The sequence below is a fragment of the Suillus subalutaceus genome (genome assembly GCF_016647625.1).
Source record: "Suillus subalutaceus strain FC151 chromosome Unknown DFJ58scaffold_75, whole genome shotgun sequence".
In the NCBI taxonomy this organism is placed as follows: Eukaryota; Fungi; Basidiomycota; class Agaricomycetes; order Boletales; family Suillaceae; genus Suillus; species Suillus subalutaceus.
In genome coordinates, this window is record NW_024540324.1 from 41,179 (window position 1) to 67,945 (window position 26,767).

At 48.4% G+C, this 26,767-nt stretch overlaps 10 protein-coding genes across 10 annotated transcripts; 6 read left to right on the forward strand and 4 right to left on the reverse strand.

The window, feature by feature from the left end:
- Window positions 1-5,527: 5,527 nt before the first annotated feature.
- Window positions 5,528-6,969, forward strand: DFJ58DRAFT_716930 (uncharacterized protein; the record flags this gene model as incomplete). The annotated part of the gene is made up of 2 exons (XM_041384283.1): window positions 5,528-5,818; window positions 5,875-6,969. The coding sequence occupies 2 exons, from the start codon at window positions 5,528-5,530 to the stop codon at window positions 6,967-6,969; spliced, it is 1,386 nt and encodes a 461-aa protein (XP_041242384.1).
- A 738-nt stretch (window positions 6,970-7,707) lies between these two features.
- On the forward strand, window positions 7,708-8,766 carry DFJ58DRAFT_794978 (phosphoribosylglycinamide formyltransferase). The gene is made up of 3 exons (XM_041390489.1): window positions 7,708-7,785; window positions 7,854-7,921; window positions 7,975-8,766. Exons 2-3 carry the CDS (start codon window positions 7,858-7,860, stop codon window positions 8,619-8,621), a joined length of 711 nt encoding a protein of 236 aa, XP_041242385.1. The 5' UTR covers window positions 7,708-7,785; window positions 7,854-7,857; the 3' UTR covers window positions 8,622-8,766.
- Window positions 8,720-9,823, reverse strand: DFJ58DRAFT_452928 (uncharacterized protein). Its single transcript, XM_041380476.1, has 3 exons — window positions 9,176-9,823; window positions 8,939-9,123; window positions 8,720-8,881 (listed from the first exon to the last, which is right to left on the reverse strand). Exons 1-3 carry the CDS (start codon window positions 9,551-9,553, stop codon window positions 8,818-8,820), a joined length of 627 nt encoding a protein of 208 aa, XP_041242386.1. The 5' UTR covers window positions 9,554-9,823; the 3' UTR covers window positions 8,720-8,817.
- On the reverse strand, window positions 9,824-11,184 carry DFJ58DRAFT_452927 (uncharacterized protein). Its single transcript, XM_041380475.1, has 3 exons — window positions 10,880-11,184; window positions 10,375-10,824; window positions 9,824-10,312 (listed from the first exon to the last, which is right to left on the reverse strand). The coding sequence occupies exons 1-3, from the start codon at window positions 11,148-11,150 to the stop codon at window positions 10,095-10,097; spliced, it is 939 nt and encodes a 312-aa protein (XP_041242387.1). The 5' UTR covers window positions 11,151-11,184; the 3' UTR covers window positions 9,824-10,094.
- A 1,337-nt stretch (window positions 11,185-12,521) lies between these two features.
- Window positions 12,522-13,320, reverse strand: DFJ58DRAFT_452981 (uncharacterized protein). The gene is made up of 3 exons (XM_041380477.1): window positions 13,046-13,320; window positions 12,767-12,994; window positions 12,522-12,715 (listed from the first exon to the last, which is right to left on the reverse strand). The coding sequence occupies exons 1-3, from the start codon at window positions 13,181-13,183 to the stop codon at window positions 12,662-12,664; spliced, it is 420 nt and encodes a 139-aa protein (XP_041242388.1). The 5' UTR covers window positions 13,184-13,320; the 3' UTR covers window positions 12,522-12,661.
- Window positions 13,321-14,041: 721 nt separating this feature from the next.
- DFJ58DRAFT_842680 (uncharacterized protein) lies at window positions 14,042-14,568 on the forward strand (the record flags this gene model as incomplete). The annotated part of the gene is made up of 3 exons (XM_041392869.1): window positions 14,042-14,170; window positions 14,228-14,461; window positions 14,515-14,568. 3 exons carry the CDS (start codon window positions 14,042-14,044, stop codon window positions 14,566-14,568), a joined length of 417 nt encoding a protein of 138 aa, XP_041242389.1.
- Window positions 14,569-15,827: 1,259 nt separating this feature from the next.
- On the forward strand, window positions 15,828-16,691 carry DFJ58DRAFT_453065 (uncharacterized protein). The gene is made up of 3 exons (XM_041380478.1): window positions 15,828-16,266; window positions 16,327-16,560; window positions 16,612-16,691. Exons 1-3 carry the CDS (start codon window positions 16,126-16,128, stop codon window positions 16,663-16,665), a joined length of 429 nt encoding a protein of 142 aa, XP_041242390.1. The 5' UTR covers window positions 15,828-16,125; the 3' UTR covers window positions 16,666-16,691.
- Window positions 16,692-18,970: 2,279 nt separating this feature from the next.
- On the forward strand, window positions 18,971-19,510 carry DFJ58DRAFT_729565 (uncharacterized protein; the record flags this gene model as incomplete). The annotated part of the gene is made up of 3 exons (XM_041385768.1): window positions 18,971-19,111; window positions 19,172-19,405; window positions 19,457-19,510. 3 exons carry the CDS (start codon window positions 18,971-18,973, stop codon window positions 19,508-19,510), a joined length of 429 nt encoding a protein of 142 aa, XP_041242391.1.
- Window positions 19,511-21,878: 2,368 nt separating this feature from the next.
- DFJ58DRAFT_795023 (uncharacterized protein) lies at window positions 21,879-23,346 on the reverse strand. Its single transcript, XM_041390490.1, has 2 exons — window positions 22,889-23,346; window positions 21,879-22,811 (listed from the first exon to the last, which is right to left on the reverse strand). Exons 1-2 carry the CDS (start codon window positions 23,019-23,021, stop codon window positions 22,135-22,137), a joined length of 810 nt encoding a protein of 269 aa, XP_041242392.1. The 5' UTR covers window positions 23,022-23,346; the 3' UTR covers window positions 21,879-22,134.
- A 1,432-nt stretch (window positions 23,347-24,778) lies between these two features.
- On the forward strand, window positions 24,779-26,450 carry DFJ58DRAFT_716934 (uncharacterized protein; the record flags this gene model as incomplete). Its single annotated transcript, XM_041384284.1, has 3 exons — window positions 24,779-24,962; window positions 25,229-25,516; window positions 25,615-26,450. 3 exons carry the CDS (start codon window positions 24,779-24,781, stop codon window positions 26,448-26,450), a joined length of 1,308 nt encoding a protein of 435 aa, XP_041242393.1.
- Window positions 26,451-26,767: the final 317 nt, after the last annotated feature.

Genomic DNA, 26,767 nt, shown 5'->3' on the forward strand with positions numbered 1-26,767 from the left:
GTCAAAAAGCATATACACGTAATAGTGGCAAATGAAAGCACGGTCGCTATCAATGTCACAGCCATCGTCAGCTCGTCAGGGTGATACTTCCATAAATTGCTGACTTGATTGAGTGGAGCAAGGTACTCAAAGCATCGAGGAACCCGTATCCAAATGCTATAATAATACGACCATTGATGATAGCTGTGAGGCGTAGAAAATTGGCAGGGAAACCAGCCATTGCAGGAGCAGGGGTTGGATGCAGAATCATTGATGGTACTCGGATAGAAATATAATATATTTGACGAAGCACAAACCTTCCTACATGCATGCACCTGAACTTTAGAACTATGGAAGCGTTCGAGCGTCTACCGTTTATGTGCGAGATGCACGATGGTGATGAGCGCTTGAGCAGTAATGAGTGGACGCACTGAGGAAACACTGGAAATACTGGAGGGGAATGGTAAACACAGGTAGGTACGGAAACTGATTAGCCTGACCAGCGTTTGCCAGAGGTATTGGCATATATGCGGGATGGTGATGGACTGCATCGTGTAACTTGTTGAATCTCCCTAGACCAGTCATCGTAAGCAGGAAATTTGAAGCCGAAGGCAACTTGAGGATATGATAGAAATATACTGAGCATGTGTCTGCGCATCAATGTAATTGCACCGACGCTTGTAAGTACGAAGCTACTTGCCTGCCCACTGGCAGGTTGCCTTTGCTAAGAAAATTAAATTTCAGCACCGTAGATCATTCATAAAATGCTTACTGCACACCCCTTCCACACAGCGGTCACGGGATAGATAAACTTTAATCTTACCTGAAAGTTTGAAACCGCACTCTCACCGTGCAACGAGAAGACTCCATATTTTAGCGCGTATATATCTGGTCTAACGTCACGTAGTAACCATGCACGGTCAGTCCCCGGAGTCTGTAGCGACCATGTTGTTTTCTTCGGGAGAGGGAGAACATTGGATAAAGAGGACGTATCCTCAGGATTAGTGGCTGCTAAGTGGCAGAAGATCGATGATCGGACTCAGCCTCGTCAAAATGATGTACTAGTAACTTACGTAAGTACTACATAGACCTTAGCTTAGTCAGCCGCGGAGTCGTAGCGTACTTAGTACTTAGTACTAGAGCTCTTCCGCCGATTCACTTGCCTTACACATGACGCGCAGGCACACAGTCGCGGATTTACCGCTCTGATGGACTCGCGGTGTAATACTAGGGAAGATGTGATATTCTCTTGTTCAAATTTCGCGTACTGACATGAAAAAGCTGTTGTGGACTAGTAAATATGGGGAAAACCAATGCTGTGCGTACTTTACTTAGTTGGCAAGGAGTTACAAGGTTTGTAGCTGATTGATACGATATATACAGTAGAACTGACGCGAGTTCTGCATTGGTTGTCTGTCACACCGCATTGACATTCCTATATCAGCATGTTGCTCTGTTATCATCGTCTTGGCGCCATTTGATGCTGTCAGGAAGGCCATTTCTTTCCTTGACATGGATTCCAGTGTTCGTCATGGTGCGCTGGCCACTGCTGTGGGACTGACAGAGCCAGTCCGTGCGGTATTCTGGAATCTGGACCCAGTTGGCGCACTTCTGCACAATACTCGATCATCCGTCCCTGTCAGTCGACACTGATGCGGCCTGTTCAAGCGGCCGAACGCTAAGCGTTCGCCTTCGTAACGCGTTCGATCAGTCTAAGACCAGTCTCCGCACATCCGGCGACTGTCCATGCAAAGGAGTGATGCTATCTCACGCATTTGCATTCTCCCTGACTTTTCTGCTTTTCTCCTGCCTCCACTGTTATCCAAACTCTGGAAAGCGGCTGAAGAAGGTCCAGTTATCATCGTCAACGATTGTTAGTATGGCTGTGACGCTTTGATTATCCTCAATGCAAGATCTCATCCATGTTCCACTTGATATCCCGCGGACCGAAGTCTGCGAGTCGTACTCCGAGTTTCAGCCCCTCATCGAGCAATTCGATTCCTCTGGTCATCAACACAAGCTTTCCAGCATCCTCCACATGATTGGGATGGCATTGTTAACCCCGTGGTTCAAGCTCTTAGAGAATCAAGTTCACTCTCGCTCACGTATCTGGTGGTGTTCCACCGCTGAGTTCACGCAACTTTCCTACATGCAGCAGGAAGCTCCAATTTGTCTCACCTTTACATCTCTTCGTATTCCCCGACCTCGGTGGCACTCGCGAGACAGCTCGTTTCTCAAGATGTGTCCACATAATATTTTGTTGTAGTCGGTCAAGCGAACCCTGACAGAGGGAAGGAACTCTGATATGTCGCCCCTGAATTAGCCGTCATAGCTCAACGTCTCGTATCCATCGTGTCATCTTTCGCATCACGTCGGAACAGCCTCGTAACCGTGCAGGGTGCATTTGAGGCTTTGCACTATAATCAATGGTTCCATCTAGCCTGCCATAGAATGCCAAATAGAGAACAACCGTTCGAGTCTTCATTTGCAACGTGCGACAGACCGCTGATCATCGATGATCAAGGATATTATCCGATCAGACTAGCCGAACTCGGCGTTCGCATTCTCATCAGCTTACCACGCCACTGTGGGCGATGAGAGAAGTCCCAATGAGTCAATCCACCTCGCCGCGGCTATACGATTCTCCGATGTCATTGGTTGCGTGTAGTCTGTCAACGTCAATGTTGCAGGGGTCGATGGTTCTGGCACATTAGACTGCGCGCGGGCTGCGGTAGCGTTGCACAAAGCTATGAAGTCGTTGCGCAAGAAAGATTCCACTAGGACAGAAGATTGTATTTGTTCACATAGGTGTCTAGTTTGACACTCCATTCGCCATATTATCGCATTTTCTGCAATCCTGATTACTTTCGTTCCCTCGCTGTCCCAGGTTTTTACTTGTCTATTGCGTACTCGTTTGGATGGCTCTGAGTCACTCCATGATGTGTTGATGTTAAATACAGAACGGAAGTGGTGTCCGTTCCAGGCCTTGATCCGAATTACTTCCGCGGAATTAAACGTTTCGCTCCGTCCTTACAAATGTATAAAATAGATATCATGCTCTGGTAGAACGACAGAGGACTCATGAAAAGGCAGTACCGACAAACAGATTATATACCTTTGATCAATTCTACATTGGACTTGCGAGTCTTGCATCGAGAACACAAAATAGAGGAGCGCTACACCCATAGCACTTGAGCTCGAGAGTGTCTGCCGAGAAACAATTGTATTTGACAAGCCCGGTGTCCCCAGCCGAAAAGCTCGGGTTCACCGGGGCTAAAAGTACAAGCAGGGCTATACGCTTAAAGAGACTTACAGAGCGGAGTCCCGGCCATAGTTGGTAAGGTTGACAAATTATAGTTTCAGCTGGCTGCACCTGACCTGCGAATTTCCGCGTTCAGGAGCGATGCGGGGAAAAGCGTGGCAATTATGTACATGTCGGTTTTCACCGATAGGTTGGAAAAGGAATTGTCTTCAACGGGATCTGGGAGTTACGCTAGGTTACGCTAGTCTAAGCTGCGGGCGGATGTGAAAATGTATCGATTTATCTGACCAAGGTCCCTTGATATCGATCAAAAATCCAATGATTGGGGTAAAAAAAAGGTTTAGGCTTCTTCAAGTCTTCCGTTACAATTAACACTAGTTCTCTCTTTGAACAAACCACGTATGTTTTTTCCTGCAACAACGGAGATACGAGTGGCCCCAATGATTCTCATCCTCGAACATGTTAAAAAGTCGAAAATTGATAATAATCAGTTGCAAATAAGTTGACTTGACGTCGGATCGGCAGACAGGCGTTTATTAGAACGTTGCCTTGTTGATCCTCAACGCCTGTCAGTTTGCACTTAAGCATTTTGCATGGTCGCCGTCGTGTGAATGGTTGGCTGAGTTACAGTACTACTAGGTATCAAATGAATTGGCAAGGAATGAAGGCGACAGAGCGACGTTAAGGGCATGGCACCTTTATATGTCTCTGGCTTGTGATAATAAGACATAACCGGTTTTCTCAGGGAGCGAGCCTTCTGTGCTAGCGGCGGCCTCGTCGACCTCGTGCGTTTGATGGATCTGCTCCTGCCTGTCGAACAAGGTAATACGGCGCCGTAGAACTTCTCGGAAGGCTCGTGGCGCATCAAGTTCTCATGATGTTCTTGAGTATGCTGCGAGACGCTGCTACTTAATTGTAAGAAAGTTAACCCAATGCTGTGGTGCGTGAAAAAAAATAACCATAAACAAAAATATCGGAGGAAGTGGAGCAAGACAAAATATAGGCTTGACAGGGTGTGAGGGTACTTCCCAAGGGAATTGTGTTTGAGAGGGAGCAATACTAGTTGACCCTGCCATTACTCGGCAGTACCTAAAGAAGAACAAGACGCACTGGATCTATGCTATGATTAACGTCACCAGATCAGTGCGTTTCAAAATATCGGAACTTGACTTACAAATACAAAGATCACATCAGCGCGGCGCTAACAACCTCGATGAAACGACAACAGAGTCTGCATACATGGCACTGTTGGGGTGATTTGAGACCGCAACTGCAACACCGCGATCAGTTGATAGTAATAAATGGACCGAGAGAAGACAGAAGGAGTTGCAAGCTCTCGGTGGCGATAGCAACACCGTTTGCGGTTAGTTAGCAAGAGGATCCGAAGGCGCTGCAACCTGGTCAGAATCCGCGATCAAAGGGTGTAACTCTTCTGAACGTGTTTTGAACGTAAAGGGAGCATCTTAAAATTGTAAAGAGTGCCCGGGGATCGGGTATTACTCTCCAGAGGCCATGGTTAGAGTGCACTGCTGCTGGGAGACTGAAAAGGGAAGGTTATGCAATGAATAGGGACGAATGCAAATAAGTCAAAATAATATTAAATACTCTTCGGCATCAACCGTCGGCGACATCGGCTAGATAGGGTATATACGTGAGATAGATTTGTGATTTCTGGGAAATAAAAAAATAATGCGGAGTTAGCCGATTGATATGAATTGAAAGTGTCGTATTCTCAATTGTGTCTTCTTGACTTTACAACCCCATCACTCGTCAGTCTCTCTCTCTCTGCATGGTCCTTTGAGGTCTATAAACCCTTTTTCCCTTCTTCTCCGATAAACCTCGCCGCTAACAAGGATACCGCTTGTAGTCAGTCATGTTCTCTCTCTCTCCCTTTATATCAGACTTAATACTTTCAATGACTTTCTACAGATCTCGCGACCCTTGCCGGCTTCTCACAATCCGACCTTTAAACAACCCAAATACCTCAAAGGACCAATCAGTAGTACGCTTGAGCTCGCTCGCGACTCTGATTTATAGCAGTTTTTCGACTATCCACCACTTTACCTGCATAGCCCGCTTTCAATTGCTCCCGCAAATCCCTACAGTCTAGGTCTCCGCTGAGGAAACTCGCGTACCCTACTGCTCATATAACCATCACCTTGCAAAATTGGTATCGACCGGCTAATCATTTTGTTGTTGTTAGAACTCATCTCATTCTTCCGTTATACTCATACTCGTGTTATCGTCTCGATTATACTTTACCCTTTCCTTTGATTCCTGGCATTCATGGCTTTAACTCTTCCGATCGCTTCATCGTCGTCTCCATCTCCTGGCAACTCTCCCGTTTCAGCGGAAGGTTCTGTTCCCCCTCAAACTCCGATCACACCTGCCGCCGGTCAAACTCTCTCACTTTCCTTGGCATCCTCTCAATCACAAGGTTCCAGCACAGCCCCAGCCAATGGCGCTGTTACACAGGTCAAGCGGAAGCCCAGTCGCCGAGCCAATACCGCTGAAAGGCGCGCTACTCATAATGCAGTTGAGAGACAACGCAGAGAGACTCTCAATGGCAGATTCTTGGCAAGCGTCACATTTCTTGATTAAAAGAACTGCTGATCCGAACGCTATCTTCGCAGGATCTTGCTGCGCTGCTTCCTAATCTTTCGCAGATCCGCAGACCTTCCAAGTCTGCGATCGTTAACTCTTCGATTGCTCACGTTCACGCATCAAGGCGTCACCGTTTCCTAGCTTCGCGGGAGCTGCGGGCTCTCAAGCTAGAATCTGATGCCCTTCGTCGGGAACTCAACGAATGGCGTGATCGTGCTGGCCTTCCCTGTGTGGAAGAGCCCGTTCGTGGGGAAGGCTTTTCAATGGTCCTCAATGGTGAGGTCGAAATCCTCGCAGCTGTCATCGGAGAGGAAGATGAAGAAGGCCAGGCGTATGATGGATATGATGAGGGCGATGATGAATTCGCTGGTTCGATGCCAACTGCCATGGACGACTCCGAGGATGTTATGCCCTCTGCGCCGATGGTCAAGAACGGCATGTATACCCACGGGAATGCTCCTCCTACTGCCCCGCCAAACTCGCACGGCGGCCCTATGATCGCTCAGATGCATTCTTCGGTTTCTTTCGAGAACCCAGAAATGCCATCGATATACGAACCTCGGGTGAATTTCGCCGCAGTTCCTTACATAGGACAACACCATCCCGCTATGGAACAACATAGCGTCAAAGCGTGGTCGAACATGTACAACGCCTATCACCCTCAACACCCCCACCAACTCCCGGTGCAGCGTAACTTGGTCACTCCTCCCAATGGCTCGCACAACATGGGACCGTCGGCAACGACCGGCAATCACTTTGGGGACCAAGTGGCTCTTGCCAACCTCAAACGGCAGCAGCTGCTCGCGCTCCAGCAGCAGCACGGTGCCATGGGATATGTCGCTGATGTTGATGACGCGTCATCCGTCGGATCTGGTCACAGCAGCCCCGGTTCTGGATACGGCTCACCATCGCATGTAGCTTCGTCTATGTACGAGATTGCAAACGCCCTTCCCGATTATGGTCTACCCAAAAGGCTGAGCCTGGGCAACCTCCACATCAACACTGGTATTGCAGGATCGTGGAGCGGCAGGGTCGAGGATGGCATGGGAGGCATGATGACGAAGCAAGGTTTGAGCGTCCCGATTAACGTTGGCAATGGCGGAGGATATGGCATGATGATATGAGGCCCATGAGCTTTTAAGGCGTTGCACACGATACCCGTGCCGTGCATGGGATGCCTTGGGACTTGTAGGACGAAGTACCCGCTTTCTCTTCTGCTTGCTATGCTCTGACCGTGTCTTGTTGTCTACGTTTTGATAACCCCCTCCTCTCATTTTGTCTCAGTGGCCACTTGCTTGACCATTATAATTATGCGTAGCTGATCGACTTGCACGCCCTCGCTTCCGTTGTATGTTTTGTCTTCTATCTATGTAACACTAACCACCAAGTAACGAAACCCTCCTTCCAAAAAATTGCAGTATAAACGCTCTTTACCGTTGCCCATTTGGCGTTTTGTATCATCTCTATCGAATCAAAAGTGTACACATAGATACGCTCCGTTATCGCAAAAGGCGGGCCCCTCCTATGGTTTATGGGCTCACAGGACATGGGCGCCGTGTTTGTCATTTGGCTACCTTACTCATTACATATAATTCTAGATTTACATCGTACCGTGGATGTTGTCGGCGTGCTCGGGCATCTCATTCCCATCTTTGAGAACTTCCCCAGAGTGCTCTTCTTGTGCTCTGCTGCCGCTTCAAAGTTCAAGCTGGGGTCTATCAGGGTCTATCAAAAAGTTATTTTGGGGATCCGCAGGCGTTTCATTTATGCTGAACTCCGCGACCAAATATTTGCTAAGTCCAAATGAGGTATGTCGTAATAGCGTAATGTTAACGTAGTAGGTTTCGGTTAACCCCCAAATAACCCGCAACAACACTTTGCCAACTTTATCACGACGTATTGAGTCCCACAGTGACCATTGCAGATTAAGTGCTTGCAAGGTACGCTTTGGAGCAAGTATGTATATTCACGGATAAACGCCTTTTGCTGAGAGCCAATACTGTTTCAGCGACATGGAAGATCCCAGTGCTGCAGCAACGTCGCCCCGACGACTGGCTGTCCTCATCTCGGGAGAGGGTATGTGCCGATCTTGCAAACGTACATGCTGTCATATCAGATCGCCACTACAGGAACTAACCTTCAAGCACTGATCGATGCACAGAACACATCGTCTCTGCCTAATACCTGCATAGTCCTCGTTCTCTCCAATCGTAAAAACGCACGCGGTCTAATACGCGCTTCCACTGCCTTGCCTCCGATCCCTACCGCATACCTCGGCCTTCAGCCATTTCTTAAGTCAAATCCTGGAAAGACGCGCGAGGACTACGATGTAGAGGTCGCGCGCATCGTGTTACGCGCCAAGCCAGATGCCGTTGTATGTGCAGGGTGGATGCACATCGTGAGCGAGGGGTTCTTGGATGTTCTCAGGGGGACGCGGGTATTGGAGGGGGAGGAGGTGCTTGCAAGGGAGATACCTGTTATTAACATTCATCCGGCGTTGTTTGGGCAGTTTGATGGTACGCATGCTGTTGAGCGAGGGTTTGAGGCGTTCCAGAAGGGGGAGGTGGATGAGCTGGGCGTAATGGTGCACCGTGTGGTCAAAGAAGTTGATCGCGGGGAGCCGTTGATTCAGAGGAGAGTAGAGGTGGTGAAGGGGGAGGCGATAGAGGCCTATGAGGAGAGACTACATAAGGTAGAGTGGGAGATTATTGTCGAAGCTACTCGGATAGTGCTGGATGAGGTGCAACCGCCCCTGTCAAGCGACAGCTCAAGTTAACATGATCAGGCCTACGCGATGGATGGCCAACTTGCGCGGTGGATCTAGCGAGTAACAAAAGGGAAACCAAGGTAGAGAGATAGGGTAAACATTGGAATACAACAAGAATACAGTATGCAATTTAGTCTACAGGCAGACGATGGGTCTGATTAACGTGAAGGTAAGATACCATTTATCAAAATCACAAATTCTATGCTCAGAACGGGAATCGCATAGGGCGCGAGTCGTGTTGGTTTCTATAATGCGAAGGATAAGTATCACTGCGAGTACACCGTCAGCTTTCTCGGACTTCAAGGAGCCAAATCTGAACAACAGACCTAGATAGTATGTGGTCCTGATGCACAATGACATTCGGAGCACGTCGGTGATATGGAGGGGGTGACAACGCATTCACGATCATCGGCGACGAAAACCTGCCATTTCCAGACATGTCATCTTGATCATCGTGTTCGAGATCTTCTTCGGGCCAAAACCGATCAGTAATTTTTTTCCCGAGTGGAGGCTGCGTCAAATGGTCAGAATCAATCAATCGAACAGAACGGAAACAAGCCTACAGGAGATGTGAGCGCCGAAGTGCAAATAGGACTCGCCGGTGTCACAATAATATCGGGAATAGTCGATTCGGGGCTTGAATCAGAGTCCACAGGTTTCGAACTGGATTCTGTGTCCCGGGAAGACCAGGAAGATAACGAGGACGAAGACAACTTTAGAGAAGGAAGTAAAGATCTGCGCTTGGTGGCCCTGGAAGTGAAGGACGATTTTTGCGTGCGGGTGGACGAAAGAGAACTCCTGCGCTTCAGGGTAAGATGACTCGGCACGAATGATTCGAAAACGGAGGGTGCATGCATTCGAATTTTGATGCTGCGTCGAAGACGTGTAAATGCAGAAGGAACGGGAAGAAAACTTGTAGAAGTGAGTTGTGAAAAGGGCATATCACGGGGATTTGAGATCTAGATGAGCACGGATGACACTACACGGGGTCACTGGCAGGCAAGGAGAACGACGAGGAGCTTTATAATCCGCCAATGCCAACGTCAAAGTGTCCCATCGTCCGCGTCCACATCCACATCCACGGGTAAAGCGAGTGGGCTTTTGTACTGATGGTCATGTTGTGGCCAAAGCGGTGGCGCCCATGATGGTGGACCTGTGCACTGGCATTGTCCTGCGTGCGGAACGAAACGCGAATTGACATATCTATTATAAGCATGGGCGTTTGATGACTGTGTGTGTATGCATATAAATGAATGAAAGAACACTTGCGCGCAGCTGCGGGCTAGGAAGCCTGCAGGCATAATCACCGAGTGACATATTCGATCGAGATCTGCGGCCGGTGCCCCGGCGACAATGACATCGGTCACGCCAGAGCAACCGGTAACTTGCGCTACAGCAAATGTCTAGTGGCTACGTCTAAGGCCAATGGCGTCCACGTCAAACGTGGAATAGCCATAACGATGCTGTCAAGCTGGCGTGTGCTCAACTAACCACCAGCCCGGCCATCTGCTCGAACCACTGGGCCAGTGCAGCGACCTTCTTGACGGCGGCGTCGCTTTTCCCGAGCCGGAGGTCCGGCCGGAGGCGATTGTCCTCACGTGTGTAAGGCATGGTCCGAAAGCAAATCTCCGCGGTGGGCTTGTTGTACGGAGAAGCGGTGAGAGCGATCGAGCTGCCTGGCTCGCACGTTGGTACGAGGTCTGTATGATGGGAAATGACGTCAGTTCACGCAATGCGATCGCAAGGGCGATACGATACGTACTCTCTAGATAAATTATATCACCGCGCTTGACGCCCAGTGCACCCCATGCATCTGCAACATCACGCCATGCGGTGAGCTTGCATACTGATCCATCTTCGTCACCAAGAATCATTTTGAGAACTGAAACTTCTTTCCCTGCGTCCAGGCCTTTCTTCACACGCACTGTATCGGGGCCTTCCACCTCTAGCGTGGCGAGTAATATATTCACTTTTCTCCCTCTCGCAAGTTTTTCACTGTAGAGGGATGCAAGAGATGAGACCTTATGAAGGCTGATCTGAAAATGCGGGAAGCGGGCTATAGAAGACGCGTCTGAGTAAGACACGGAGGTGGTTTCCTGTGTTTGGTCCATCGTAGCAGGCTGAGATTGCGACTGCGATGTACGCAGGAAGGAAGGTACACCAGTGGTATCTGCAACAGGGGTCGGAGGCCAGGTTATCACCGTCGTCTGTTCTATTTGCATGTATGAGGTGGAGCTCGCGATCGCGGAGCTATGTAAAAGACATACCATTCATCGAAAGTTGGCTTCCCTCAGGCCATGCGATCTGGCCAACACGCTCATGATTAAACGCTTCTTCATCACTATCGTCGAATATGATATTCTGGTAGAGCAAAGATATTCGTCTGCTCGCGGCCTCGAGTGTTGCGGGAGGGTATAGTAGTGCTTGTGAGGCATCTACTAAAGGAGGCTCGATAGTCTTCCAGGTGTACGAACCAGCTGCGTCTTTTCTGAGATCACTAACGGACGGGGCGCCGAGAAACACTCTGAAATGTGTCATCACAAGGCTCCTTAGGAGGGACTCACATGTAAGCAAACTCAGAGTTTGATACAGCACTACTATTTTTAGACTCAAACCAGCTCAAACGTTTGACATAAACAAGTCCAAGCTCAAAACGTTAGTGAGGTTTTTCTTCCAACTTCCAGTTTGTATTTCGCTGCAACGCATGTCTAGTATGCTTAAGTTCATGTGAACGACTTTGGGCTGTGTAGCATACTAAGTGATCGTTACAAATTAACTTGCAAGAAAGGTTGTTCAGGTGCGTCGTTTAAGATCGTTTTAACTGGAGGTTCATGGTTATGATCATACCTTACTACTCGGCTTGATTGACAGAGTCCCATTCAAGAAACAGACAGTACGTGCGGGTACCCGAAATGATCCGACTTAATATTCTTGGGAACACCGAAGACGAAGTACTGATCGTAGCCTTGCATAGGAACACGTTAACTGCGGCTGTGATAGAACCTGTTGGCTTATTCTGCGGTGATAACACCTAGATCTCATCGTAGACGCTCCGAAGTGCACAGTGCCATTTCATAAAATGGTTGCTCTGCGGCTGATGCGGGCAGACCTGGTATATCTCAAATTCATACTGTCTATTTCCATCAGAATCGCTGATGAAATAAATTTATTCCTCGCAGGCGTATCAAAGAACGTAGAACGTTGCATTCTTTTCCTCCATCTACGCAACGGGCCCGGCTTGGCATCAATGTAATCAGCATTGATTTTGTGAGTAAAAGATGACAATCACGAGCTCTCACCCGATAAGTTACACATGCGTTACAGTTAGCAACGCATTGCCCATCGAATTAGAAGGAACCTGAATGGCAAAATTCTGGCACGGCTGAAGGTCACCTTGGTCTGGGTTGCGCTCTTCTGAGTCGTAGGACCCAGGCCCCGTTGTGGAGGATATCACCAAGTGCCTCGCCTGGCCAGTAGCTTGGATTACATGATTGGATTGCAATCACAACAGCTATTTCTTGCGACGAAGACTTGAAATCATGCAGACGAATTCAGTCGCATGATCCCGGTGGGACAAGAATATTGTTTCTGGTGGCTTACTGGTCGAACGATGTCGACGACGTTAAAGTTACTCCCAGCACCGACTGTAAACATTTTGTGCGAAAGGAGTTACAGTGAAAATGGAAACGACGAAGATACTTAAAATTCTCATCACAGTCCACGATGTATTGGCAAGGAGATTGCGGGATGCTGCCTTCCTCTATATTCATGCCAAGCGTGAGGCTGTGGAGCTCGATGCATATGTATTCCTAGCTCTCATATCTGGATGAAATGACCCTAAACGGCGACAGGCGTGTCCACATGGTGGGGCGGCCAGGGTTTCCGAGATGATCATCATCTGTGAATGGATCATGTTTACACTGCGCCGATTTCTTCTTTCCGAAGCCGTCCGTCCTGGCACTTGGGAATGTGATGGGACACCAAGCAGCACTCCAGTTGCCGAAGCGACGCTGCATTACAATGAATCCTATCACAGGCTACGAAATAAGCTAGTTCACTACCACCGACACATTTTTTAACTCCATCCAAGGCCTGGGACCGGCCTAACCATACTCAACATTAGCTCTACACCAGTCATAAAATGCAACACATACCCCAATGAGAGCAAAGTGAGTGACGGTGAGAAGGGCGCTACCGCTGCTCATAGATTGAGGGATCCTGATGTTGAAGTCTTGGCTCGGTTGCTTGAAGTTCTTGCGAGGATTAAATGGACCACTATAGAGAATTTCGCCTAGCGCTTCCGCCTGAGGGGCACAAAGATTCCATGCGCATGAGCGGATGGCAATGACAACAGCCACTTCCTCGGAAGCAGACAATGAATCCTTGTACAACGTGAAAACAAGATCGTACTTGGAAGGGACTCATTAACTTACTGGTTTCCCAATAGTGACTGTTATATTTTTTCCTGGAGAGACAGATGAGCCTGCTAATGGTGTCATTATGAAGACCTGTTGTGCAGAAGCAATAATGCTCGAAAAAAGCAAGGCGACGAGTGGATTGACGACTCTCATTCTGAGAAATAGATGTAGTAAGTTATACTGGGATGCTACTCAGTTGTCGTGTATCTTATATCTGCGACATTCATTCTGCATGCGTAGGTTCTAGAAAGACCTCTACGAAGGTGACGTACTGCTTGAGAACCATACCGACAAGGAGAAAAAAGCCATGGAAGGAGAAGGAGATGCCAAAATGCTCTTAGAATTGTTCAGCGCGACCGCGGCGGAGTCGGGGTCATGCGCAAGTCCGAAGAAGACGTCTGCAACGTGTAATATTCCTGGCGAATCTGATGCTGGTCTGCACAAGAATCAGTCACGGTTATGTGAAAAGCTTATGTAGCTATAAACGGGCCTTGCAAGAAGAATCAAGTTATCAACAGACTGCTTGTGGATGGAGCGTCGGTACTAGTGAGTTGCATTTACGTCGATTCCCCCGTTATTCCACTTGTAGTCACCTATTTGTCACCTATTGCTGATCTTACATAAGCTTCAGCTTCAACGTTTCAACAGTCACCGGCACCAGTCACTAGTCAACGTTTCAACTCCGAGTCTGCGCCAGCTCACTCATACACGCATTGCATAGCCTTCAACATTTAGAATGGAAGCTATGCATGTTATGACTCTGAGTGTTTTCCGAATGTCACCGGCTCCATAAGGAGCATTTCCGCTAGGCTGGAATGGATTGTTACCGATCACGTCGGCTCAAGTTGTCAATATTTTGATGATACAGCGCACCGGGAGCTACTGGGAGTCTGGGACGTTCTGACACGCATGGTTTGAAAATTCCGGCGAACGCTGCCCTCTCTCCCAAAGCCAAAAGCATATAAAAGGGTGGGTTTTCATCGCCTTCGCCAATTCATACAATCATTCATTATGAAGTTAGTTCTGTCTCTCGCTCTTCTTGTAGCTTCTGCTTTTGCTCAGAATGCTGTAATTGGATACCCTCCGCAAGGTCTTTCAGTCTCTCCTGGAAGCAGTTTGACTGTTCAGGTAGAGAGACCTGTGAGTCTCTGACATGCAATCATGCCCTGTTCCTCGATTAACGCCTGTTTTTCACAGGATTCATTGACGGGTTCTGAAGAAGTTGCTGTCGTTATTGGCATACAGTCATGTCCGGGAACGCCGTGCATTGCCCCTGCTGATTACATGGGTCAAATTTTGTATAACGGTCCCTTCAACCCACAGTTCCACGAGACGTACAACCCCCCTTATGAAAACTTCACAGTTCAGATTCCGAGCAGCATCGCCAGTGGAACCGCTCTTCTTGGGGTTGCTCATGTCACTCTTGTCGGAGTGAGTGCCCTAAACATTGTTCGAAAATACTCGCAACTAACAATGTGGTCTAGGCTGGGTTGTACCCTTGGCTGGAGACTCTGAATCGCACCATCACAATTTCGTGATTGTGATTCTCATTTCATAGCTATGGACCTTTGCAAGGGACTAATTGGACATAGACGCTGTAGTACAGTATCGCACAACGATGCATACATATATAATTCGGCTTTACATGTTTCTGTAATTCCCATGATGACTTACGTCTTACTCAAATACTTACGAATCCTCGTTGTCTCCTTTTGTGATTGTGTTGCGTGTCATGGTGTACTGTACTTACTGCGAATTATCGACACTATTATGTTTCGTGTTGTTACTTGCCATGTGATATCTGTGACAATTATACACACTAATTTCACTGTCACAGGCGACACTCACGTCCTCAGCCCTCCTCAGCCTGACTCGGAGTGAACCCATTTTCAAACGAGGCCTTCGTTCATCATGTAGAAGGAACGAGTATCATACTTCTATCTGGTCTGGCTACAGCAGATTATTCAGCACTATGGCGCAGCCAAGCTCAAAAGTTTGGTCACAAAACTAAGCTAGTTTCACACTTCTTTGATATTGACATGCTATGGACGAGTCCGGACTGCGAACGCCGAGACACGTCACGGTCGTCAGAGCTCCACCTAGCGAGTTATGGATTCTTAGTACACGGCGGGCGGCGTTGATGCCCCGAGTCAAATGGTAGTAGTTGAACCTTCTCCTCAGATCGATTGTCGTGCCTGATTCTGATTTTATTGCATAGCCTAGACTCATGTCACGAACCCTGCCATAGCCCGCATACTAGTAGAGCCTACCGCTCACATCATTCCGATGGTAGCCGCCATTCACTACGTACCCCCTTGTGCTAGGAACCATCACCGATTATAGCCTCAGAAGTAATATCGCTTCGTACTCAAACTTGAATTCAAACACGGAACGCTTGTCGTCTGAATCGCATTTTTCAGAACACGGGCAAGAAGACCTTCGATCGAAACTGTGGACGCATGCACAGTAATGATACCTTTCGTGGCGCTGCAGATAGTCACATTACGGTTGTCGGTCACCGAGGCCGTTGCCTCATTCTAATACCACCGGTCAGCTGGCTCGGTTGTCTTACCTGCCTAACAGTAACGTGAACCATATGCTTTCGAATGATGATTACAGTCAGTAACTGTCACGTCATACGAAACCATGATATTGTACGTGAGTACTCCACCGAAAATGTATGTCAGCCTGATTACCCAGGCAGCACCCGCAGCTTTTTTCTACACGTGTACTGACGAGTCCGCCCCTTTCCCGGCTCAGCTCATGGCATAGACTGTGGGTAGCTCACCCACACCGCAATATCGTGGACACCGGAGTCGGGCAGGTAAGTAGTATGAAAACCTTACATCCCTAATTAACTTTACATCACTTGGATATTCACAATCCCCAGGTTGGCCATAGGTCCGTCTTCATTATTGTGGCGTTTGCATTCCCGTTGTAGTGCTATGCATTTGCATGGGGCGCTGACATCACACCTATAGATGCTCCGTACGCGGTTTGGGGACTACCGAATGTAGCACCTGCTCAGCGCATATAAACTTCGACACTTCTGACACATTCACCATCTCTCCAAGAACTGCACCCTCACAGCTGCAATGTACTCCCCAATCAAAACGCTGGTTGCCACCACTCTCATGGTAGTCTCTGTTTGTGCTCAAGGCGCCTTCATTAACCTGCCTACGCCTGGCTCCGATATCACTGCGGGTACCAACTTTACTGTGCAAATAGGCCGCCCGGTAAGCTCTCAAGCACGCATCCTTTAGAGTATCGTATTCAATAACCCCGTGCACTCTCAGGACACTATCACTGGCAGTGAGGAGATATCGATTGTAATTGCTATCCAGTCTTGTCCAACTGGGAACTGTCTCCCCGTTAGTGAGGATATGGGAACTGTCTTGTATGCAGGCCCGTTCAATCCCCAGTTTGGGTCGGGCGCGGACGACCCATATGAGGACTTCTCTGTTCAAGTTCCTGCATCCTTCACTACTGGGCAAGCACAGCTTGGACTTGCTCACTTTACCCTCGTTGGAGTACGTTGCTCCCTGACTATTTTTGATGTACAGATCTGACACGCGTTGCAGGAGCTTTTCTGGCCATACTTACAACTCGCGAATGAGACTGTTTACGTTGTTTAGGTGGCCCTGCACCAAGGCAGTACAATATATATGATCTATGCAGTTGATGTATTAATGCATGATTCCCGCTGGGTTGAAATAATCACATGTTTGTTCCAGAGCTAGTGTTGTGGGTAGAAGTCTGCCATTCTGCCAATGGCAATTGCCATGCGGTAATTGCCGGCAGTAGGTCGAGGGGCAGAAGTCGGCAGAAATCAATGTGAATCTTATTTGTACTACGAGCAAATGGCATGTGTTTGATATTCAAAAAAGTGTATCTGAGCCCCTCTGCACACCAGAATGTCGTCAAAAAAGTCCAAGGGCCGCCCCACCTGAAAAATCATCATCAACCACTTTGTCCAACAGCAAAAAGTCCCAAATTCATCAAATCGTTATTTTTACGAATGCAACTACTAGGTTCAACATCTATATAGAGGGCCGCGACGACAAACACCTCAAACATATTCTTGACCGGAATACTTGCCCTACAGCCCCAGATCACGCTCGTACAGAAGTCCGTAACTATGCCATCTTGCCTCAACTTGAAAGAACGGAAATCAAACCCTACTACATCAGAGAACTCATGAGTCCTTGACATGGTACCCGTGGAAACTATACGACAACATAATTATGTTTCTGCTAAATATGGCTATGTATACTGCGAGAAATTCGAGTTATCAGTACATACTACATAGCCATGGATGTCTGAAAATCTAGTTTACCATGAGGAATTCACGACAAGGTCACGAGTCACTACTCCCAACTTACAAATCCGTCAATCTCCGTGTGAGGGCATCCGACCGATTTTCACTGGGCCTCGTTGCTCAATCAGTACTACCCCATAGTGTATTACCATCGATGAGGCCTTGAGGGTAGAGGGAAGGCTGCGAAGGATCCTTAGCATCTTGTCCAGAAATCTCTCAATTTCTTGAGTAATAATCTCTGTCACTGTGCTGTATACAAAATAATGACCTTGCAAATTTTATTCTCCGCAATTCCTCTACACACATACATCTAGCCCTTCTCCCTCGCTTCTACCCTCCCGATTTCTCGCTCCGGTTAGTGTTAGTTTAAACTAACCCTGACTCGGACTCGTGAACCCATTTTCGAACGAGACTTCGTTCATCATATAGAAGGAACGAGTATCATCCTTCTAAGTTTCATCTGGTCTGGCTACAGGAGACTATTCAGCACTATGGCAGAGCCAAGATCAAAGGTTTGGTCACAAAACTAAGCTAGTTTCACACTTCTTTGATATTGATATGCTATAGACGAGTCCGGACTGCGAACGCCGAGACACGTCACGGTCGTCAGAGCTCCACCTAGCGAGTTTTGGATTCTTAGTACACGGCGGGCGGCGTTGATGCCCCGAGTCAAATGGTAGTAGTTGAACCTTCTCCTCAGATCGATTGTCGTGCCTGATTCTGATTTTATTGCATAGCCTAGACTCATGTCACGAACCCTGCCATAGCCCGCATACTAGTAGAGCCTACCGTTCACATCATTCCAATGGTAGCCGCCATTCACTATGTACCCCCCTTATGCTAGGAACCGTCACCGATTATAGCATCAGAAGTAATATTGCTTCGTACTCAAACTTGAATTCAAACACGGAACGCTTGTCTTCCGAATCGCATTTTTCAGAACACGGGCAAGAAGACCTTCGATCGAAACTGCGGACGCATGCACACTGCACAGTAATGATGCCTTTCGTAGCGCTGCAGATAGTCACATTACGGTTGTCGGTCACCGAGACCGTTGCCCTCATTCCGATTCCATCGGTCAGCTGGCTCGGTTGTCTTACCTGTCTAACCGTAACGTGAACCATATGCTTTCAAATGATGATTATAGTCAGTAACTGTCACGTCATACGAAACCATGATCTTGTACGTGAGTACACCGAAAATGTATGTCAGCCTGATTACCCAGGTAGCACCCACAGCTTTTTTCTACACACGTGTACTGATGAGTCCGCCCCTTTCCCGGCTCAGCTCATGACATAGACTGCGGGTAGCTCACCCACACCGCAATATCGTGGACACCGGAGTCGGGCAGGTAAGTAGTATGAAAACCTTACATCCCTAATTAACTTTACATCACTTGTTAATTCACAATCCCTAGGTTGGCCATAGGTCCGTCTTCATTATTGTGGCGTTTGCATTCCCGTTGTAGTGCTATGCATTTGCATGGGGCGCTGACATCACACCTATAGATGCTCCGTACGTGGTTTGGGGACTACCGAATGTAGCACCTGCTCAGCGCATATAAACTTCGACACTTCTGACACATTCACCATCTCTCCCAGAACTGCTCCCTCACAGCTGCAATGTACTCCCCAATCAAAGCGCTGGTTGCCACCACTCTCATGGTAGTCTCTGTTTGTGCTCAGAACGCCTACATCAACCTGCCTGCGCCTGGCTCCGATATCACTGCGGGTGCCAACTTTACTGTGCAAATAGGCCTCCCGGTAAGCTCTCAAGCATGCATTCTTTAGAGTATCGTATTCAATAACCCCGTGCTCTCTCAGGACAATCTCACTGGCAGTGATGAGATATCGATTGTAATTGCTATCCAGTCTTGTCCAACTGGGAACTGTCTCCCCGTTAGTGAGGATATGGGAACTGTCTTGTATGCAGGACCGTTCAATCCCCAGTTTGGGTCGGGCGCGGACGACCCATATGAGGACTTCTCTGTTCAAGTTCCTGCATCCTTCACTACTGGGCAAGCACAGCTTGGACTTGCTCACTTTACCCTCGTTGGAGTACGTTGCTCCCTGACTATTTATGATGTACAGATCTGACACGCGTTGCAGGAGCTTTACTGGCCATACTTACAACTCGTGAATGAGACTGTTTACGTTGTTTAGGTGGCCCTGCACCAAGGCAGTACAATATATATGATCTATGCAGTTGATGTATTAATGCACGATGCCCGCTGGGTTGAAATAATCACACGTTTGTTCCAGAGCGTGGTCGCCCATCAAAATGATCACCATACCGATGCACTCGTGTTTTTCATGAGCCAACCTGTAGAGTCTGCAAAGGTTTCCCATATCGCTAGGCTGCATAGCACAGTATCGATATACGGCCGTACATGTTTGCGAAAGAAGATTGGATCGATCTGCTCTGCTAGTGCAATAAAGTTCGCCGCACGTCGTGGTGGGCATCTTCCTCCCTTTGAGGATAATTTCATTGCATCATCAGTTTTCGAGGTCCCGCGTTTGTGTTTGCTTCAATTGCCCCCGGAATCTCATTCGGAGATAGACGCTTTGTGGCATAGTCGACACACCTTCCAAGAGACTAACCCATTGTAATTTGCGAATTGCAAACATGCGTGGGATTTTCTAGAAGTGACATCTGATACCGATGACAGCCGTCGATTCAGATGTGGGCCCCTGAGCGGCAGCTATCTTACTGATTTGTGATACACTTCGGCAATGGATCTGATGGATTCGTGGCGATCCCCAAGGAATTTAGAGAATTGACACAAAAGGTCGAGTAACACTCCATGAGATGAAGTCGATATTGCGAGAGGGCGACATTTGTATGTGGCGACGTCCCGGGTTTCAAAAGCTCCTCTAGTTTCTTACATTTATTGAGCGGTTTGTTCTTACTGAGGAGCACGTCGTCTTCGTTGTTGATATAGGTCCTGCCGATTAATTATAGGGTGGAAATATTGTCGCCTGGCACAAGACCCCCAACCGCACGAGAGATCAATTTAACTTTTGAAATCGAGCTCGTTGGCATTTACAACAATCTGAGTAACATGTGTGAGCGTTCCATACTGATACTGTGCACATTTGTAGCGTGAGCGAACTCAAACTCGACTTATAATTTGAGTTTGCTTGTGGCGTGCCTCAGGCTAGACCGATGAGTTCGTGGACCGAATACATGGCGCAGGACCGCCGCTGAAGGACAAACAGTGAGAAGCGGAGTTAAAGCCGCTGAATCGCTGGAATGCCAAGACGGTGAACTCTGGCTCGACATTTTAGTATTAGTTCCTAGAAAAAATTCAACGGTGAACTGGTGAGGGGGAGCTGCGAAGGGAAGGGGAGAAGCCAGGAATGAGATGGAAAGGCCGGTGTAGAGGGAATTAAGTAGAGAATATGATTTCCAAACTGATAACACACTATTAGGTAGTGATGGGGGCCTCATTGCTCAATCAGTACTACCCCATAGTGTATTACCATCGATGAGGGTAGAGGGAAGGCTGCGAAGGAGCGAGAAATCGGGAGGGTAGAAGCGAGGGAGGGAGGGAGGGAGGGAGAAGGGCTGGATATATATATGTGTAGAGAGGAATTGCGGAGAATAAAATTTGCAAGGCGATTATATTGTATACAGCACAGTGACAGAGATTATTACTCAAGAGAAATGTGAAGAAATTGAGAGATTTCTGGACAATATGCTAATATTACCCGTAAAAATACACATCTAGAATTGTATAGGGAAATACAACCCGGATTCATATGCGCATAGCAATTCACGAACACTTCCTTCAAATACCTGTTCGAGGGATGCCGAGGCTTCTGAAAACCAAGGAGCATTGTGGGATGCGAAACCGTCAAAGGGCGTGCATCAGAGTCAATTACCTATGACAGCAACTGAGGCCCAAGGGTTAACAGAATGTGAAGTCACTCACCTTTATCTTCAGGTGGTTGTATCGCGCGGTAAGTCACTGGTAGCATAGTAAATAGCCTCCGTCGAATGAGGTCAATTCTCGAGTATACCCCCCTGCGCTTTCGGTCCTGGTCCGTATTTTCTTTCCGGAACAGTGCATCAGATACTTAAATTGATTCGTCGCTGTGTCTGGAACACTGTTGACAATGACAATGTGAATGTCGTTCGTCAGGCATCGTTGTCGTCAGCATGGATGGACGGAGGGAATGTTGGACTTGGTGATTTTCAGTACTTACATGATACTCGCGATGTGTTTTCTGCACGTGAGCGAGTGGTATTTAGATTCCTCTGTGCGAAAATTCAAGGGAACTTGTGCAAAAGTACTACGTATACAAGGTATATTTCCTGTACATGTCGGCGTATTTCCAGAAAGTTCATGGGAAGTACTTAACAAAATCTCCAATATTTCCCTTCGGCTAGAATCCGCGATTTTGCGCCTTGTATACGTAAGTAGCGCTAGGGGGCAGAGGAGGTGGCCGATCTAGAGGCTGCGAAGAGTCTAAGAAGGGCAGGACAGAAAAGAATCAATAAATATTATCACATCGTTAGTTCAGTAGCCCCGAGGCTCTGTATCTAATGAGCCGCGCTATGCATGCACTATCCGCCAGGGTCAGTGATTAATATGCATTTAGCAAGGGAGCAACAGGAGTATCACTAAAGATACACTGCAAGGGATCATGCAAGAACAACCGCACAGATGAGCGTCCGAATGATACAATACTAGTATGCGTGACAAGTAGACGTAGACCACGAGAGTAAAAGATGACAGACGATAACACGTGTATGCGTAAAGGTAAAACATAGCTATTACAACCTAGAACGACTCGATAAATTTTGTGCCTCCCTCGAAAGTCCGCACTGATATTGATGATTGTGTAGAGAAATGGCGGTGATCGGGCGGGCGCACCTCTTCGTCATCCACACTTGCATCTCGGTGCGATCCAGGGGACCTGGGCGAGCTCGATTGCGAGAACGGCGACTGTGACCGTGCAAAAGTCACCCGCTGTGGTGATGTCACATGCAATGGGCCCGTTGCATACGGATCCTTATAATGCATTGGTGCATACGACTCCGCATCTGACAGCGGTGAGTCCATTTCTGGGACCTGGGGGCCGTAACGTCCATCTTGAAAAGACCTGGAGAAGGGCTGCATGGGCTGCTGCCCCCCACGTTCTTCGCCGTGATCTGAATTAATCTCCCATTCGTCACCTGAGCCAGCTTGGATCCAGCCACGCCCACCTCGTCGTCCACCACTCCTGTTCCCACTACTGTGTCTATCTGCCCACATCCCGCGGAGCTTGTCTCCAAAGGAGCTGTGTCCTGGCGAGGTAGCTGTTGAATCGTGTTCTTGGTGGTCGCGGTTACGGCGGTAGCGCTCACGACGGGCAGTGCGATCTTGGTCGGAGGGTTCATGGTTGCGAAGGAGGAAGAAGACTGCAATACAGCAGATGAGAATGAGCACGCTCAAAGCGACGACGAGCCCGATGAAACCTGTTGGACGTTGATATTTGAGACATTACTCATGCAATCATATGTTGGAGAGAAGTAGGGCAGGGGAAACTACATACCTCCTTGTGAACCGCCTATTTCCGGGACTGCTCGTCTGCTGAGCATGGCTGCATCGTAGGCTAGACTTTCTACAGATATAAAGAAAAAACAGGCGAAGAAAAGTGTAGCGTGTGGTGAGCCCCTCATGGACATGGTTAGGATGACACAGACGGTTCAGAGGCGATGATGGGACCTCTTCTCAAAACTGGGCGAGCGAAAATAGCGCTGGGCAATGGACACGGCGATTTGAAAACCGTGTGTGAGGTGTACTTGGCGCTGGCATGCGCATTGTGCACGCCGCACAAATTCACTTGACCAAGTTCAGAGTCCAGACCAGATCGGCTTTCGGAATGTTGCCGAGCTTCGCTGCCCAATCAAATGTTGCCGCAAGGCGAATCGAGGTGGAATTCGGCACTAACGAGCTGAAACGAAGTGTACCTCGTTCGCCTCGTGATGTGGAAACGAGTTCGGGAGTTACAGTGATACGGTAGCTCAGCCAATGAGAAGCTAGGGTTTCTGCATGCCGCCGCCGCATTACTTGCAAGTGACTAGTACACGACCAGCATATATACTAATTAAAGTCAATGTCCCTTGCAACGTGGAGCTTGCAATGATTCTCAGCGGCTATCAGCTCGTCAACTACTCTGGGAGGTCCAGATACTGTGTAGTCCCGCTCGTCAGCTACCAGGTCCTCTGTAAAATTGAAGCCGTCCTGCTTGCAAATAAACTTTAGAACTTGTAGTGCTTCGAGCGTGGTCTGCCGCATGCGTCATAAAATGCAGGTCTCTTTTCTTGATGAAAATATGCGCTCAGAAGGCACAGATGAAGCTTGAGCGGGCAGGACATCCATAGCGACGCGGAATAGAAGCGGAAATGTACGTTCTTTTTGCTAACGTGATGCCTATGAAATTGCAGACAGAAATATATCACATACCTCCCAAAAGTGAACAACATCTCTTGTGCGTTCAGCTGTATACGTACACCTTCGTAACGAGAAAACTCGCACTCGGCATCATCTTTCGAGTTCTTTACAGAAGCGTTCCTCTGTAGTTTCCGGTATCGGGGAGTGCATCATTGGCTCAGACAATGATGGTGGGAGAGGGATAGTGCTATTAGTAGCAGAAGCTGAGCGCCGCGCGGTTACTTTGAGGTTGTTCATGCAGCTGAATACAGCAGATGAGGACCGAGTTGGTGAGCACCTGCGGCCTGCGAAACTTAAAGTTATCCGATGTTAGAGTGGCAGCTACGTCGAGTCCATTGTAATGAAATATTCATATGGGCCTGGGACCATTCACAGGGGATTACGATGATGGATATAAAGTACGTACGATTATAGTAAATCTGTTACAACTCGATTCAGTTCTGAATTTGGTCATTTTCGAAGCGAGCCAAGTTCACATCGAGTTTTATATAACTCACCTCACTAAAATTTCTCTTCAAGTCCGAGTCTTCGTTAACGTACGATTCAGAAGTACGACCTCCATAGCTTCTGTTAGCCAACTATTCATGCGCGCGAGTTGGTCCTGTCAATTCACTATAATAACGGTCGGTATACTTCCTTCAGCTCTCTTCAACTCATATATAGACTATTGGCCGCACAAGCTGCATCATCCGATACTTACAAAGCGTTTCGGGCCAACACGATCATAGAAAAGCCCGTTCATCAGTTTGGAGGCCTGATTTTTCCATGGAAGGGATAGTACGCATCATGATCAGCTGCCTTGTTGACCTAATCCTCCAAAGTTAGCTGAACATCTTTGAATCTCGTGGTCCAGGTCCATTTTTGTACTCAGAAATAGCCACGAGATGTGCAGTGCCTGTCACGTTTGATATCAATACCTTTCCTCGACGTCCACTCCTTCTCGACTCGACTTTGTTCGTATACACAGCCCTTTTCCAGGCTCAACCTTATGGTTCGAAAATTATCACTTGGCCATGTCTTCTCGAGATCGAGAGACAGCGACCGTCCTCCAACACCCCCTCCTAAATCACCACCACTTTCTCCGATCAGCATTGTCTTGCCTCTCGCCAGAGGCAGCAAGTTCAAAGAGGAATCTGTTTCCGCTATCTTCACCGCTACCGCTCCTACAGAAAGTATCACAGGCTCGGTCAGGCCGCATTCCACCTCGAGGCTCCAGAAACGGCCTCACAGGGCCATCACAGCTGCATCCTTTACGCACCCCATGTCTTCACATGAATTCTCCCGATATCCTCCACAGCTAGTTCTGCAGCTTCATTCAAGTTTCTGTCCCCACTCCCCACGGTATGTTCACCTCATTCCCCACGTTGAATCATACCGAGCACCAGACCTATTCTTAGACTCAACAACTTCCTCCTGGCGTGACTTCATTCTTGCCCAGCCACGCATCCCGCCGAGTCTTTTACAGAAGACTACCGTCTCCAGATCCCACTCCACCAAAACCCCTACCTCACCATCCTCGAAAAGACGTCCCCTGAACAATCCACGCGTTGTCTCCACCTCCTTCGCACGTCCCTCCCTACTGACCTCGATGCAGTGCGTGATATCATGCCGAAACCCAACGGATTTGTGCACACCGTGCTTGAGGGCGTACAAACAATCATCGTGCGCTCATCCTCCGCCCCTGATGACGTCTGGACTGCGATCCTCATCCAATTCAGCTTTCTTCGTTGGCGCAAATGCTGAGCAACTCCGTGCGCACTTCGTAGCCCAAGATGGTCGGGAGGAACTTGTCATCGTTGGCGATGGGAACCGTAACCACGGCAGATCTTGCACTCATGGCGCGCCAGATGTTGGAGCTTATGCATACACGCGTAGTGGATCCGGTGCTGAGGAATTGGATTGTGCCTGAATTTTCAACGACAACGGATGTAGACCGGACAGTGTATGCGATGTCCATCATGTCGACGATGAAAGAGTATTTTCGCTACAAGTTTGTACTGCGTTGTGGGATACCGCTTGTGACCCTCCTCGGGGAGAGACATGACTGGGAGACAATCCTGGAGCGACTAGAGCGGCTAAAACTATACAACATAGAAACAATAGCATGGTATCACCTCCTGCACCCCGTCATCTCTCGATTCGTAGCTGCTTTCGACGCGCCATCCAGTCCCGAAAACCTCGATTTCTGGTCCAAAGTCGCACACTACGAGGGAGGCGGAAGTGGGCCGACCTATCTCTCAGGCTGGATCACCGCATTTTGCGTGTTCAACGAGCATGGCATATGGCAAGGTCCTCCGCTAAATGCTGAGCGCATGCGGGAAGACGCGCCAAAGAAACTGCTTCGTCCTGCGGATCCACGAGTGTTGAGTGCAGCCCAGTTTGCCGCGGTGTATACCATCCGCGGAGCATGGCGTCCTTTCCTGGTACTCGGGGGGATGCCGTATCCAATGATCGACGATGAATGCGTGCCGTGCGGGTACGCTCATCTCGATGTGAAGCTAGATGATAATGGGGAATTGTTCGATACGGTGGTCGTTGCGGGCGCAGTGGGCGCACAGATCTGTTCAAATGATAAATCGGAGCTGTTTAAGAATGGGATGCGGGATACCGTAAGGCCAGTGGTGGGGTATTGGTATTTATCACCGGGGCGGGATGATTAGCGTGCGTTGTTGTGTTGCTTGTACTTGTTCTGTGTTTCTCAAAGGTTTTGTTTTGGACACTGGCAGGGCACCGAAGATGCCCAACCCGCTCTGAGAGATGCTTTCTTACCTTAAGGACGTGGATGACGTTTTTTCTCTACGACGTACATAGGCGCTTATGTGACATGCTACAAGTGCATGCAGGGTGATGTTCGGTGTGTCGACAATCTCATCGTGTTTGAGCTTTTGAAGATGCCCCGGCGATATTTCGCAAGTTATACTCGTTCGATATCGTAAGTTCATACATACATAGTTGATCTGGCAGGCTCTGCGAGCAA